The sequence below is a fragment of the Numenius arquata genome, chromosome 1 (assembly GCF_964106895.1).
Source record: "Numenius arquata chromosome 1, bNumArq3.hap1.1, whole genome shotgun sequence".
NCBI lineage: Eukaryota > Metazoa > Chordata > Aves > Charadriiformes > Scolopacidae > Numenius > Numenius arquata.
Window position 1 is genome coordinate 72,707,616 of NC_133576.1, and position 16,242 is coordinate 72,723,857.

Sequence of the window (16,242 nt, forward strand, 5' to 3'; positions counted from 1 at the left end):
CAAGATAACAGGGATGTCTGCTGTCAAAAAAAGAATAATCAATAGGCAAGCAAATTACCAGTCTACTAAATTTTGTTTCCCTCGGTGCACTAATAACCCCGCACGCACTCATTTCCGGTAACAAGTGGAAAGCTCCTCTTCCCTCTTTTGTTCAGTGATAACCTCGCTTCACCTTTACACGTTGTTTGCCGCTGCCCCCCAAACCAACACCCCACCCACCCACCTACCTCCGCGCTGCTCCCTCGCCTAGACATACCCTTACATACGCCCTGCCCAATTAACTACGTGCAAGCCCTAATTAGCCTTTGGATACGACGCCGCAGACCCGAGGTGCTCCCACCAGCCTCCCACCCCAGGAGGACGGGGCCGCACTTCACCCCAGCGGAGCGCCCGCACCCTGCCCGGGGTGTGAGGGATTCCTGAGGCAAACCAGGCCCGGCAGCGACTGGCCCCCGCGGCCCCTGGCCGGCCCTCCTTCGCCCCGGGGGGCGACGGAGCTTCTCCCCCAGCTTGCCCTCCCCCAGCCACCTGCCAGCGCCAGCCGCCGCCGCACCGGGAGCCGTGCCCGTCGCTTCCAGGCCTCGGGGTAGGCGGCCGGGCCGGGCGTCGCCTCAGGCCGCGCTGTCAGCGCCCAGGTCTCGCGGCGCGCGGGGCTGCGGCGCGTGGGGCTCCGCCGGCGGGCGGAGGGGGTGGGGGGGGGGGGGGGGAGGGGGGTGAGGACGACGGACGGGGACGCGCTGCTTCCGGTGTGGCGCAAACCCCGCCCTGCGCCCAGCGTCACCGCTTCCCGGCGCTGACGGTTTGGGGGGGTGGAGCCTCATCGGGCCCCGCCTACCGAGGGAGGCAGGGCTGGGCGGCGCGCAATCCCGACGGCGCGAACGGCAGACGTGCCTCGTGAGGTGGGCGGGTCCCGAGAGCGCCGCTTATTGTTGTAGTAACGTCATAGTTAGTTACGGAGCAGGTCCGGCGCTGAGGTAGAGAGGGTGAGCGTGGGCGGGAAAAGCGGCTCTTCCGGGAGGGCCCAAGGAGCAGCGGCCGCTGTGGGCGGTTCGGGAGGAGGGGAAGGGGAGGAGCGGGAGGAAACAAATGGTGGGGATGGGCAGGAGGCAGGCTCGACTGAGGGCGTCATCTGAAACAGTGTCAGTTCATAGACTCATAGAATGGTTCGGGCTGGAAGGGACCTTAAAGACCATCTGGTTCCGACCCCCCTGCCATGGGCAGGGACACCTCCTACTAGAGCAGGTTGCTCAAAGCCCCATCCAGCCTGGCCTTGAACACTTCCAGGGATGGGGCGTCCACAGCTTCTCTGGGCAACCTGTTCCAGTGTCTCACCACCCTCACAGTAAAGAACTTCTTCCTAATATCTAGTCTAAATCTCCCCTCTTTCAGTTTAAAACCGTTACACCTTGTCCTACCACTCCACTCCCTGACAAAGAGTCCCTCCCCATCTCTCCTGTAGGCCCCCTTCAGGTACTCGAAGGCCGCTACAAGGTCTCCCCAGAGCCTTCACTTCTCCAGGCTGAACAACCCCAACTCTCTTAGTCTGTCCTCATGGGAGAGGTGCTCCAGCCCTCTGATCGTCTTCATGGCCCGCCGCTGGACCCACTCCTGCAGGTCCATGTCCTTTTTATGTCAGGGGCCCCAGAGCTGGATGCAGCGCTCCAGGTGGAGTCTCACCGAGAGCAGACACTTCAACGATTTTTAAACACTCAAAATTTGAATTCATATTCTTAGAAGCGCTGCGTATATTTAGCAATTATGTTACATAGCTGTGTATATGTGACCTGTTCCATGTGTGTGTGTTTTTACTGTTACTCATGTTATGTTACACCGTTGCCTCTGAATTCTGCACAACTCATCAAGTGCTTCAAATTAGGCTCCTATTTTGTGTTGTAACAACAACATGGTTAATTTACTCACGTAATCATTTGTAATTCCTTACTCTACTTTTAAACATGTAAGCAGATTACTAACTCCATTGAGCAGGCAGTTATTTTCCTTTGGAATGACCAAGCACCTTCTGTAACTGCACATCAAGAAGCGTTAACTGGCAGTTAGCGCTTTTATGGGCAAAATCTTCGATCATGTTTTGTTCAGTGGCAAAGCTCCTGCCTGTCGCAGCATAACCGCTTTGTGCTTCCGTACGCTGACAGAATTGTAACAAAATACCTGCGTGAATCCCACGGGATTCATTTCCCTTTCAGTAATTTTACTTTTCAGTAAGATCTCTTCTAATGCTTGGGAAAACTGCACTTTTAGAAGACTCTAGTGCCTGAATCGGTGAAAATATTTACTTTATAGCCAGCTAGGCTCTGTGGGTTTCAGGGTCTCCATGTTCTCAAGTTTAGCCAGGTGCATGGATGAAGAGGAGCAAGACCTGGGCACTTGACCCAAGCTGGTCAACAGCATCATTTCATACCATGAATGTCACATTCAATACAAATTAGAAAGTTTTCTGAGGAGTTTTCTCTCTCTCTCCCTTGATGGTGGCGATCCAAAGAACTTCTTGCCCTGGTGCCAGATCCCTGAGGCCTTCCCTTCCTCCCAAAGCCGTCCCGATCGCAGCGTCTGACATTTGCTGCCTGCTGCTGGGAGCGCACAGCTTCCTACTGGTATTTTATATTGGTACCGGGGTCAATATTGGTCCTCTAGTGTTATTAACGTTAATTATTTAGTCTTATTCTATTAAATCTATTTATATTTCAATCCTCGGATTTCCTTGTTTCCCTTTCCCGGGTGGGGAGGGCTCATCGGGTGACAGAATAATTGTCCAAGAGACAATAAATAGTGGCGGGTTCCTCAAGCCGCAGCAGCGTGTTTTCCCCGTGCAGCCGTACCCCTTTGGTACCTGCAGCTCCCGCCAGGCTGCTCACGTCACAGACCGCGCCAGGACGCGACGTGAAAGCAGCCCTTGGCGCAGCACGGCTGCTCTGGAAGCCCCTTCCCAGCCCCTCCGTGTCCGACTGCCCGCGGCTCGTCCGCTCCGGCACTGGGGGTACCTCCGTGACGGGCACTAACCCACGGGAAAACGTGCCCCTGCGCCGCCCTGACGTGAGGTGTTGCGCGTCACTTCCCGCGCGGCATTGTGGGAGGCCGGAAAGGGGTCGCCGGGGGAAGAAGATGGCGGCGCAGGGAAGAGGCCGGGCGGGCGGTGGCGCGGAGAAGGAGCGGCGGGAGCCAGGGCGCCCGGCGGCGGAGTTGCTGCTGCACCCGGAGCTGCTCTCGGAGGAGTTCCTGCTGCTCACCCTAGAGCAGGTGCGCCCGGGCGCCGCCGGGGAGCCCAGCGGCTGGCCTCTCAGGCGGGGCCGGGGGGCGCGGTGCTTGCCCAGCCCAGCGGGAAGGGAGGGAGGGAGGCCGGCCGAGAGGCCTGAGCCTGCGGTCCTGAGCCTGCGGTGGTGTCGTTGTCGTCGTCCCTCCTCGGCCTTAGACCCGCCCTGTTTGTTTCTCCGCTTTACTCTACAGGGAAACTCCTACCTCCCCCATCACATACACTGGAAGTTTTTTCCCGGTTTTTGTACCACCCTTAACGGGCACACAAGAAAAATGCAGGGGAAAAAACCCAGTCAAACCCCATGTCCGTGCTCTGTAGGCTGGGTACTTACTTAGAGGAGGCCTATAGTGTGATAGACGTTTCTATATTTGGAAAGAGGCTGTGTTTGAACACTGCTGCCGCTAAAGAACAATCTACCCAAATAGACATGTCTATGAGTGTTTGCATACAGTAGAACTATCGGTGGAAAGATGATCTTTGCTCTCTTAAAGTTGCCTTGTTGGTACCCAGGGGATTAATGAAATGCATCCCACATAATCAATCCAGCAAATGCTTAAGTATGCATAATGGAAAATAATTGAGTTCACAAGTTATGAACAGTTTTACCTGTATGAAGCTTTGGCTGATGTGATTTGGAATACTTGTTATGGCCTTGCCTGAAAATTTTAGGTGCATGAAACAATAGCAATCAAAATTTTAGGATTTTATATGAGCTTCCTGAATTTTTGTATGCGTTTGTCTGTGTAGTTTATGTGGTCTAAAGTGTACAGGTTTTAGGCCCGTATCAGAAGTCATGAAGTGTTGCCAGAACCACTAGTGACAGAGCCTTGACTTGCTTTCAGTGACCTCTACTTCGTAAGAAGTTAGTAGGTTTTTCCTCTTTTCCTAAATTTGGCAGGAGGTACCAAGAAGTTTTGTGTGCAAAACCCTGTACATGATTAGTAAGAAAACTGGTGTTCTAACTAACAGTTACTAGAAATTTCCTTTTGGAACTTATTCTTTGGGAACTGGGGAGGAAGCATGGTTCTACTTCTGTAAGTTTAAACTGCATTATGCTCTAGTTTCCTATATTTTAGCAGCATAAAGAAGAGCTCTGGTATTCTAGTTGGATTCAGGGAAGTGTGTTAAGACTGCATGAAAACATCAGTCCTCAACAACACGTCTGTCATAACTTTTTCCTTTTCTTTTCCTGCTGTTTTTATTGGGGAAAAAATTGCAGGGTTTTGGATAGGGAGAGGCTACAGGGTTGACCTCTGTGGGCAAAGGTGATGAACTGCCCAGTACTGGTCTCAGCTGAACCTGACTGTCTCTGATGGTGATGAAAACAACCCATCACACACCAAAATTTCAAGCAGAGGAGCTCATGGCACTTGTGGTCAAATACGCTGAACAAAGAGCAGCAGCCACCATGGGCAGAAGACACAAAAGGACACACAGGAAAAGGCACATGTGGAGATAATGCGAGGAGATGTGCTTACAGGTAGTGGAAAAAGAAACCTTTATGCAGTGACCCAAACATCCTGTGTTTCCCATTGCCTCACTGAAGGGAGGGACCAAGTGTAATCCACATGGGAAACAAGGGAAGTTGACAGTAGGAAGGCAGGAGACCAGGCTGTCGTTGGCACAGGGCAGTTGACAGCCTCTCCACACTGGTCAACCCTGCAGTCCCCTCACTTCTGAAACCCTGGCATTTGTGCCCAATACACTACCTTAAAGTGGCATTTGAAAAAGAAATTATACCACTAAGATGCTCGTGCTTTGTCATAATAACAACTTTTTTTCTGTTCCCCACAGAAGAATATACTAGTCGAAAATGATGTAAAGATGGACAAAGATGGTCTCACTGATCTCTATATTCAACATGCCATTCCCTTGCCTCAGCGTGACTTACCAAAAAGTAGATGGGGGAAAATGATGGAAAAGAAAAGACAGCAAAATGAGTCAAAAAGTGAGAATAAAAGGTAATTTAGTTTTTATTGGGTTAGACTTGGAGAATTTAGGACAATGCATTTAGTTTAATCTTTGTTTGCCTGATTAATGAAACTTGTACAGCTTTTGGACATTGTTACAGTTTACAGAGAATGCCATGTCAGATCTCCTGTATCATAAGTGTTAGATTCTACTACTGCAATAATAGGAAAAAAGGGAAGATAATATTTTTTTTTGTGTCATCCAAATGTCATTAGTGATATCTAGTTCATAGTGCTTGTTTTCATAGAATGGTTTGGGTTGGAATGGACCAGTACTCCCCAAGTCTTTCTCGGCAGGGTTGCTCTCAATCCCTTCATCTCCCAGCCTGTATTGATACTGGTTTATTGGTACATTTCAAGATACTTTATAATGAAGAAAAAGTAATTTTTTTTTACCTTACAACATAATAATCATATTTATATTTATTTTTACATATTTACAGTGTTTAAGAAAAGTACCAAAAGCATGTTTGATTACGCTTGCTCCCAGGACAGGGTTGGTCTACTTTAGAGGCAGGGGTATATGCTGCAGCAGTTTTGTGTGTCCAATTTGAATCTAACATCTACTTTCTGAAAGAAACAGTCTGCATTGTTTCTAAAATCTTTCTGTTTGTATTTGATCAAATAGCAAAATCTTCCTCAAAAGTTTACTTGACTGAATCTCTTCTCCTCCCGACCTTCCCCCTGCCCAAGGCTTTGACTTTGACACATGGGTGTGATGTGACATGATGTGCAGGGCAGTGTTCTGATTTAACTTCAGTAATAAATGCTAAAGGAAAGGCAGATGGAAATGCTTATTGTAGTTTTGCAGTATTACAGCATGTTGATTTCATGGGGCTGTTTTAGCTTTACTGAGGTTTCTAACTGGGAAGAGCTAAACAAATTCTGTCAAGTGGGTTTTCTTGGTTTTGGGTTGTTTTTTTTTTTTTTTTTTTTTTTTAAATTTTTAGTGGCTAGGGCACTGAGTTACCTTGTTATGTCAGGTTTTTTTTTTCCCATGTATATAAAACTCGGTTTGTTTACAACTTCCAACTTGAGGATGAAGTCATGAGGTTAGTTTTTGAATAAGAAACTGTTGGTGTGCTGAAATAGGTGTGAAAGAATTTTTTAACAAAGAAATAAAGACAGCAGGCTGAATGTTTTTGAGAGAAGGAGGCAATGTTAATTTTTAGATGGAGAATTACTTTATCCAGAGCTTATATGTAGAATCAGTTTAGGTGGTCTTATTTTGTTACACTAAAATTCAGTGATCATTAAACCTATTTAGTATTTGCTGGGAAAATAGTAAGTAAAAGGAGATATGTTTAATTTATGACTCTGCTTTTCTTCTACTGGTTGCTCTTAGCACTTAACATCTAGTGTACTAGGCTTAGTCTTTTGTGCTGTTGTTAGACAGTTTTAAGATTTTCCAGCAGTTACTGGTTTTGCTTGTATTACTTCTTTCATACTTAACAAATCTGCTGGCAAAATACTGTCTAGAAAAGTTAATCTTTTACTGCTAGTATTACTAGCCCTAGAGAAATGGGAGAAATAGACTTTCATCGCTCTCAGTAAGTAGAAGTTGCACAGGGAAAACTTTAGTTCTAGTATATTTGTGGAAAGAATCAAGGAAGTTCAATCATCTTTTTGAACGTTAAAATATTACGCTTTTTCCTCACTAGCTGTGTGTACTACTTAAGCAGAGCTGGCATGATGCCATTGTGCAGGGGAGGAAGTAGAACTTGGTGTTCCTGTTTTAAAAACAAAACAAAATTCCCAGGTACTGTGAGGCTGTAAGTTACGTGCAAGTCAGAGATGGGAACTAGGCCTGCTGTTACTTCGGCTTAGAAGTCAGATGAACTGATTGATCGTATGAACAACAGGAGCTTTCTGATGAGCTCCTCTGTGAAAAGAACAGCTTTACAACATGCGCTGGAATTAATATGAGGCTTGGAGACTTGATCAGCACAGCTCAGTGTGTGTTTGCATGCCTCTAGTAGTTACAGATAGGAGGTAAAAACACATTGAAATTTAGAAGTCTGTTGAGTGTCATGTTTAGTTCTGCAGCTGGTGATTGATGGCATGTCCTAGAAGACTTGCTGTATATCAGCTGAGCTGCTGTAGCGCGTTATACCTCAATAATACAATCAAATATCTGAGGTCACACATGATGGTTTGTACATATTATTACTGAATATTTGAGCTTGCAAACAATCGTACCAAATAAAACCAAATGCAGTCTATCCAACTTCAAACATTTCAGAAAGTATTCGTGTTCAGAGATAGTTAATTTTGTAGATCTATGAGATCATCTTGCCTGCTGGAAGAAATATGATGGTATGAATCTCAAAATGTGCATGTAGTTTCTGAAGTGCCTGAAGAGTCACACCTGCAAATTCTCTGTCTCCAGGAGCACTGTGCCTGTGCATGCTCAGAGCTGTGGCCTTGGTAGAGCTCATAATTTCTCATTAGTCACCTGAGAGGTGGCTGTGGCATCCTCTGAGAACTGCTAATGCACTGATAATACTGAGTTCAGTGTAAAACATGGTAATTCTGACTAGTTTCAGATATTCACAGAGAGGTGATCACCTGCCTGTTTAGTAACAGGTGAATATTTAGGATAATCAGGGATGGGAACTAAAAGCTACACTTCTCTCTGGCTTTAGGGTGCTACCTTAAGTACCAGGCTAAGCTAGACAAGAATAGGAACATTTTTCATTAAATTGTCCTAATAATCAGGAGTTGGTCAGAGGCCATCGTGGCTACACGAGTAATCATGTGAAACAGAGGAAACCCAGATTGCTCATGCAGAGAAGCTTTTGCTTCCTCTAGGAAACCTTGTATTTTTTACCATGTGCTACAAAGTAAGCAGCAGGATTAGAGCATGCCCTCCATCCAGCCCGGTCGGATGTGCGGCTAGAACATTTCTCTAGGATGTTGGAGATGCGCATTGAAACTAGGTTGCAGAGAGTGTCCTACAGGAGGGGACATGATCCCCAAATGATTCTTTTCAGCTGTTATCTAAAGTCAGTGTCCTCCCTCAGAAGAGTGCTGGCGGAGTCCTGCTCTGAAGCTTTTAAGCTGCCTGTACTTTATATAAAGAAAGTGAATGTCACACTTAAGGTTCTGTGTTCTTCTGTGAGCCGTGTATCTAGAAATTAGATGTGGCAGTTCTTGATGGTACAGCATCCAAATTTCTTTTGGAACTTTCCCATAGTGTTTCTCTGGAAATGTTGCCTGTATTGTAGCATGTGGTCATTTGTGCAAGTGCTACAATTCTAAAATTCAGTTTAGAATAAATAACAATCCTCCTACAATTCCAGATATTTCCTGACTTACCAGTCCTCACCAAGCTGAATTAAAAAAAAAAAAAAATCTCCATAGGAAAAACAGACTTCTTATGTTAAGGAAGGTGACTGAAAAAAGGTATACATTTTTTTTTCTTTCACATAATTTGTAAACTGGCTTTAAAAAAGGCTGGTGGGGAATGTGTTCCTTGTCAGAAGTGTTGAATAAATTATTGGACAAAACCGAAGTGAGCAAAAAGTATCATGTTTTATTTTTGAAGTTTGTTCCAGCTTTTTAGTCTTGTCAAGTGAAGTTATACTCCTTAATTTAATGGATATGTTAAATACTGCTGTTTTTTCAGTAATACTTGACTGAAATGACATAACCTGGCTGAACACTCCTGGTCTTGGAAACTAATGTCATTTTGCAGAAGCTCTCCTAGAAGCTACATCTGCTGTAGGTAGAAGCCAAAGAGTTGTGTCTAGTCTCTTGACAAACAAGTTGCAAATTAATTGAAGTTCTCTCTTTGTCTCTATCAGTTCCGGGAACCCCATGAATAGAGAAAGAGGAGGATTATGTGTCATGTTGTTGTGCACAGATAATAATGTAGAAACAAATCTGAATAACAGCTGAACTTTCTCTTGCTCTGTGGGTTCTCAAATTGTGACTCCTTTCATGTTCTTTTAGAGAACCCCCTGGTCTTGACAGAAGTTGTGCAAGTGGCGTATAATTTCTTAATAAGTGAGGTTTATCAGCAGCTGCTAATTTAATGTTGTTCCAAGTCAAACAAAAGGAGTCTCTGCTTGTGGCTTATTTTGAAGTCTGTTGAGGTTACCTAACATCAATATTGTCAAATTCCTTAATTACAAGTCGAAATTGTTCCATTGTTGAAAACGCTGTAGTTCAACTTTTATTCCTTTGTTTAATATGAGACGATTAAACAGTAAGTGTGTACTGAAAACTGAAGTTTCTAAACAGGAATATTATATAACTTCATAGTCATTTGGGGTTTTTTTATTTGTTAAATCTACACTTCTTGTCATTCAAAACTCATTAAATCAGCTTAGGATTCCTGTTGAAGGACAGCTTATTTCAAAAACAGGTATGGGTTTTTTTGCTTACTGTTTTCATTCCTTGTCTAACAGTCTTTTGGACTATCTTAATATTGTGATTCTGAATAAGAGCAGAAACAGGGAGATTTAGAAGCATCAGAATATTAGGTACTGTTTTTTTAGGTAAGATGGCAGACACTTTCTCAAATATTCACCTTTTAAAATACTTAACAGCTGTTGCCTATTTAGTTACTCTGCAACACTTGCAGTGGTATAAGCATACAGTCTTTGGTCGTACAACTGTAATTGTCTGCTTAGAAAGTTCCTCACACAACCCTCTTTGCTGAGGAGCACTGTTCCTCACACAACGCCCCTCTCTCCCCCCGCTTCCTTTTATATTTTGGAAGCAATTTCTGTTGCCTAAGTTTGGAGCAGCTGAGAGTTTAAGGTTAGTATTTTGGGACATGTTTTCACTTAAGCAAGATTAAATTAATTTTCACTACTCACGTCTTGAATATGGTATTTTTGGACCATTTACCTTGTGTTTCTGAGAATTTTACAATTTGTATTTTCAGTGTTACAGCGGTGGAAGGTTTAAGGAAACGGCCATTAATTGTATTCGATGGCAATTCAACAAGTACAAGCATAAAGGTGAAGAAGACAGAGAACGGAGCTGCTGATCGCCTAAAACCTCCTCCAGCTGGAAGCACCACCAACACTGTTAGAAGATTATCAGTTCCTTCAAATGCCTCAACATACATTTCGGCCTCTAGTTTATCAGAGGACGCTAAGCTGGGAACAAGGAATAATGAGGCTAAGCAGAACAATATTTCAAAGACTAACAGCAGTGTATTGGCTAATCTGAAGGTGTACCCTTTGTCTCCAGTAGCAGGAACTACTGTTGTGAAGTTAAAGAGAGCTGTTCCAAAAGAAGAATCTGATTTGCCGGTATGTACATTCAATATCTTGTTTTACAGCTTTTTTTTTTTTTCTTTTTTAATTGAAACTTGCAGGAGCCAAAGGTAGACCTTTGTAAGAGTGTCTAGGATTATTTTATTTTGGAGTACTAGTAGAGTCTTTTTTTAGAAAGAGGCAAAAGAGTAGCTGGTTTGGGAAAGATCAGAAGGAAAGAAATTAAGTACTTAGGAGTTTGCCATGAACAAGTACAGTGTGAGAGAGGCAGCTTTGTAGAAAACATGCATATAATTTTAAATTGAGTAAGTAGGTAATACTTAAGGTGGTGGTGGTAGTAGTCAAATAAAACACAAACAAAATAATCCTACTGGTAGGTCTGAGCGAGAGAACAGGTATTAGAAAAATACGAACTGCCTCAAGGGGAGGACCAGTGGCCTGTTTTCTCTAATAGGGAAGAAAAAGATGGAATGGTAACATTTGTAACAACCACACTTGACTGGTTGAGTAGGACAAGCTTTCATTTTTCAAACTGAAGGAAGGGATGTTACAAGAACTGAAGCGAGATGCTGAGAGCTGTAGAATATATCCTTAGAGGAAGAAAGCCATCTGTTTTAAATCTCATGTAGGAATTGGCAAGCTAGAGGAAGGAACTGGATGTGAAAATCTGGAGAGCTGCCTAGATTGTGGATCTGAATGAGAAGCCATAAAAACAAACCATACAAGCTGAACTGAGAGGCCTAAGTTTGAGTGCTCATTTTGAGCCATGGTGATCTTAATCAGGTTCCTGGGCTTCTGTAAGATGATGAGAGAGACATGTTGAGAGCTTTAACAGAAGGATGCTGCTCTCAAGTAGAGGACTAGTGACTGAGCTGTTAACTGTAAAGGCAAATAGTTATTTTCTTTCTGCAAGTTAGATTCAGCTGCAAACAAATTTTCTGTAGAGAAGAGAACTATATTACAGATGGGGGCAGAATGAGGCTGGCGAGCTGAAGTGATGAGAGAAGAGATAAGGCAGGATATATGAATTCAGGAGGGACTTATCTTTGGAAGTGTAGGTAATGGTGTTGAGTGTAGCTGCTAGTTGGGGAGAAAGATAAAACAGTGGTTAATTTTGACAGTGATTAGCCTTTAAAGACTTGTCAGTGAGCAGGGAGCAATGGGCCATCACCTCTTTAAAACGTGCCATGAGGTAGAGATAAGTTTTATATTTGTGTTGTATTCCCTCATAGTACAAATGAAGGAATTTTCACATTTCCGCTGCAATAAGGGAATATCTGGAATAAGTCTGGGCTTTTCAGAGGAAGAAATAGAAATATCTGTTCGAAGTTGAACTGCAGGGGGAGCTTTAGTATCCACTCAGCAGTTACATAGATTAAGATTTTCACAGGATACCAAACCTAATTTCTGTTTTCTCAGTTTTGTCTCATGAAATACTTTCTATTTATCTTCTTTAAAAAAAAAAAAAAAAAAACAACTCAAAACCTCAAAATCCTTTCATGAAAGAATACAGGTAATATCCTTGCTGCATAGATTGGTAGGTTCTATCAGAATTCTGTTAAACATGAGCACCAACGCACGTGGCTGTTCTGAAAGACAGCTTTAGCAACTTTTACAAGAATGATGGCTGAGGCCCTGAATCAAATTCATGCTGGAGAGGTGTGTTTCCTGCTAACAATATCACTAATTTATTTCAGTATTTAGAACTCTTTAAATATTGGTCAGATCTGAAACTACAGAGCTTTTGGAACTTGTTTACTATACACCTCACAGCTGCTTTATATTTAATTTAAATGTTTTGTAGACACAATGATGTACACTGTTAAGTGACACTGTATAGCCGATGCTCGGAAGCTATGAATTCCGATACTTGACTTTCTATCGTAGCCACAGTTTATGTTGTCCACGTTAGTACCGGTAAGTTCAGTCATGCCTTGGTTAATGTCAGTCAGACATATTTGAAGTTAGGCAAATGTGTTGTATGGATGTTACTTAACTGTCTGAAATTAAAGATCATGGTATTGAATAATAAGTGATGCAGCCAGCAGGAATCAGTAAATGTGACAGATGGCTGTAGACTGTAAAGCCTGATGTATTTTTAGTATTATGACAGTAGTGATAATTTCAAGCAAGTGACTGTTCTTTGACTTTCAAGATAAACTGAAGTTCTTGTGCTGAATAGCACAGAACTATCCTTCAGATCTTTGGGTCTAATCCCTTTCAACCTTTCCATGGTCGCAATCCACAGGCTTGCTGTAAATAAGCTAACATTTAAACTCTTAAGGAGAAGAGATCTCTATGTATTGCGTTCTCTAAACCAGTGTGTTGTAGAATGTTCTTGAAAACTCATATACCTGTCTTTATACTGCTAGTGTAAACTGCTAAAGCTCTAATTTCTCAGATTTTTTTTCCTTATTTTAGATGGCGAAAGGTAATTATTTCACCATTCAATCTCCCATTGTTTTATGTTGGGCTTGCCTGATTTTTTCTGGTTTCTTGGGGCAGGACTTGAAGCATGAGTTATCTGAGGCTTTGGCATTTGTTTCACTTTCTTTATACAGATCATTACAAAAGATGATCTACTTTTCCTTCTCTTTTTCTAACCTTTTTACTATTTGACAAAAGTAAATCAGTTTCCTAGTTGTGTGTTTAGTTTTTCTTATACAATCCCATTTCAAAAAGTATTTTAAGAAAGCAATCTGAAATAACTTTAGAAGTATTTTTTGAAACCCCAATACATACCTGTTTCTAAGATGCATAATTGAAAGATATTTTTGCATAATTAATTGTAGCATTAAGAAAAAGCAAAAGACATGTATGATTTGCCGGTAGTTAAATTCAATGGCTTTATCTTCTGTAGCGAAGTTCTGTGATACTTAACTTTCTCCACAAGATGGCAATAGAAAGCCGTTGTAGTAGCATATAGCTGAGTACAGCAGTAGTCAGTCAGTCCTAGATTTGAACACGGCAGGTTAATTACTGACTTCTACTACTCACACAGTGTATCTAAGAATACTAATATATTTTCTTGTATTCCAGAGTGACCTAAAGCCTACGGAAGCAAAGAAGAAAATCCAGCATGTTACGTGGCCATGAAGTAGCTAAGGGTGCTTGAAACATAAATATTACTTCCATATTTTCAAACAGATAAGTCATATTTAAACAGTTTAAGTACAACTCTTTTTAAACCTTACAGGGACTTAGATTGCTGTGAAGTTTTTAACAAGTTTAAAAGTTCCCTGTTGTAAAGCTGAGTCATTATCACCAGTCACCTTAAGAGTGTCAACTCTCGTACACCAAGTAGTTCATTACTTCTTTGAAAGGTGGTAATGTTACAATATACTAACCCCCTCACTTTAGTTTTCAAGATTATTATAGTTCATCTCCTGCATGTCCCTACGATTCACAGATATAAATATATAATTTTTTTTGTTTCAGTAAGATTCAGTTTTGTTCCACTTCTGGTTAAATAGTTAAAATAGCTATTGAGATTCAGAGTGATCCCAAGAGTCATCTTGGCTTCAAAAAGATAATTCATTTAGATAAGAAAACTGACCATTCTGCTAATAAGATAGTCTGAGACAAACTTTTTTTCCTTTTTGTTGCACAAAACAGGAGTATAGAATTTGCAGTGCAAGTTAGGTTGGTAATAAGAGATGAACTATTTAACAGCATTACTTCAAATTGAAGTTTCTCTTATTGGCATATGAAGCAAGAAATGCACGGATGGAAGTATGTTATTGGACTGTTTGATATGAATCTTTGAGAGGAAGTAGTGAATGGATCAGTGCCATGTTTTCTTAAATACACAAGCATATTTTATACAAGCATAAGTGTAAAAATATGCTGATGTAGCAAATTTGCTTGTTTTCCTGGTTACAGTCATGCTTATAAAATATGGCAAAAACCTGTGGAATGCAGGCTAGTGCTTTTTCAACTTATTTACAGTTGGAGAGGAATAGGGATAGGAAGACGAGTACCTTGAGGGCATTAGTGTATGTAGTCGCATTCTTAAAAAAAACCCCACAATCCAACCTGTTTTCCCTTCCTTTGATAATTTAACATGGATGTTGGTTTTCTGTGAAACTTAGTGTTTGATCTGGATTATTGGTAGTGCCTTATAAGGCAGAGATCTAGTTAAGTTGCTGGAAACGTTTTTATGAAATCTCAGTGGCGCAGACTGAAGCCAATTTAGATCCATTTTACATATGGATGGTAAATAATAATAATGCTCCCAGACTTAGTAAAACGAAACCAAAATCAACGTCTGAATCCACTTAGTTAACTCACTAAAAGAAGCTGTCAGTAGTGATCTGAAAGCTTGTTTACATTTTTAACATTGGTTAATACTGAAACCAAAAACTGTAGCTTAATTCATTACTGACAGAAGTTCTCCATTCACTGTTGTGACATAAGGCACTTCTCGAATGCTGTAAAATGGTAAGAATGTGTATGTTTTGAAAAAGTGTGCTGTTTCCCTTTTACTAAACACTTGTGCAGTTTTTGTACTTGAGTACAGCAAACTTTAATGTAATGTACATTTTGTATGTAAAGAGGTGTCTTTTAAGTAGCCTTATCCTATTTAAATAAATGCAATTAAAAGCAAGCAAAGTAGTGCTGACTTGTTTTTGTGATGTAATTAAGCTTGTTCATTTTATACAGTTATATTTTGGTGGACTTGAAGTGATTAGAACCTAGGAAATATCTTACAGGGTAAAAGGCTCAGTAGCTACTTCGGAGTTTTAGCAGCAGGTAGTAACATGTGAAGTGCTGGTCCTTCCACTTCAAGTGTAACAGTCTGGTAGGAGTTCTGTTTTGTGGGTGGCTTCTTGGCAGTGGTTTAGAGTCTGGGCTATATTTTGTTGTAGTTTCAGTTGCTAGGAGCATGTGTGTGTTGGTATGTCTTAAGGAGTGATATGCAGAACTGTACTGGAATAATAGCATGATGCTGCTATTGCATGGTAACGGTCTCGTTTTCAGGCCAGTACGCTTTCCAGCCTTGTCATGTTTTACCTACCTTTACCTGGAGCTGGGACCATTTTGCCATCTGTTCTAGCATCTGGGGGGCAAGGTGCAAGCTGTGCTGCTCTGACTACCTTCCACTACCCCCTTAACTAGTCCTTCTCTTAGCAAAGTGCTAGAGCAGAGCTGCAGTGTGCTGGGGGATTGCCAGACTCCAGAGGAGAAATGAAGTAAGGTGCTTGCCCTGCTTTGGGAGGCGTGGATATAAGAGTGATTTTTCTGGCTATTCTTTACTACAGATTTCATCATAGAATGAAGTCACCAAAGGATAGAATTTAGTCTTTCAGTGAGATCAGATTAGCATGGTGTGCACTTCAAAAATGTCAGCCAGCCAAGTTCTTCAAACAGTGCACAGTAAACCATATCTGATCTGATGCATCTATTTAGCTTGTTGAATTAATGAGAGAAGAATGACCTGTGAGCACTTATACTTGGTACAAAACAAAAAAAAAAAAAGAAAAATTCAAGAGTGGTGGCAGGAACTAAGAGCAAACTTTGCCTACCCAGTTACACACAGAGTAAGTATATTCCTAATTCTTCTTTCCACATCTGAAGATTCCTGTTGGAAGTGTAACATGTTACTTTCCTTCTTTTGCTGGATACAAATTAACTCCATCTGGAAGGTGTACCAGAACTGTACATTGCATAATATGGCCATATTTCTTGAAGTTTGCTTTGGGAAGTTATCTTCCTTTGGATTGTTTCCTCCTGATTTTTATTGTCCTACCAGCATGCTGTTGCTGACAGT

The 16,242-nt window shown here is 42.0% G+C and overlaps 1 protein-coding gene across 1 annotated transcript; it reads left to right on the forward strand.

Annotated features, from left to right (window-relative positions):
• The first annotated feature begins 3,109 nt into the window (after window positions 1-3,109).
• C1H2orf49 (chromosome 1 C2orf49 homolog) lies at window positions 3,110-15,070 on the forward strand. The gene is made up of 4 exons (XM_074158175.1): window positions 3,110-3,255; window positions 5,066-5,232; window positions 10,136-10,508; window positions 13,512-15,070. The coding sequence occupies exons 1-4, from the start codon at window positions 3,121-3,123 to the stop codon at window positions 13,566-13,568; spliced, it is 732 nt and encodes a 243-aa protein (XP_074014276.1). The 5' UTR covers window positions 3,110-3,120; the 3' UTR covers window positions 13,569-15,070.
• The last annotated feature ends 1,172 nt before the right edge of the window (window positions 15,071-16,242 follow it).

Bases quoted from the DNA above. Each gene is read 5' to 3' on its own strand.
- C1H2orf49 (XM_074158175.1), top strand. From the start codon at position 3,121: ATGGCGGCGCAGGGAAGAGGCCGGGCGGGCGGTGGCGCGGAGAAGGAG. The intron at 5,233-10,135 runs GTAATTTAGTTT...TTGTATTTTCAG, and splicing joins TCAAAAAGTGAGAATAAAAG to TGTTACAGCGGTGGAAGGTT. The intron at 10,509-13,511 runs GTATGTACATTC...CTTGTATTCCAG, and splicing joins AAGAAGAATCTGATTTGCCG to AGTGACCTAAAGCCTACGGA.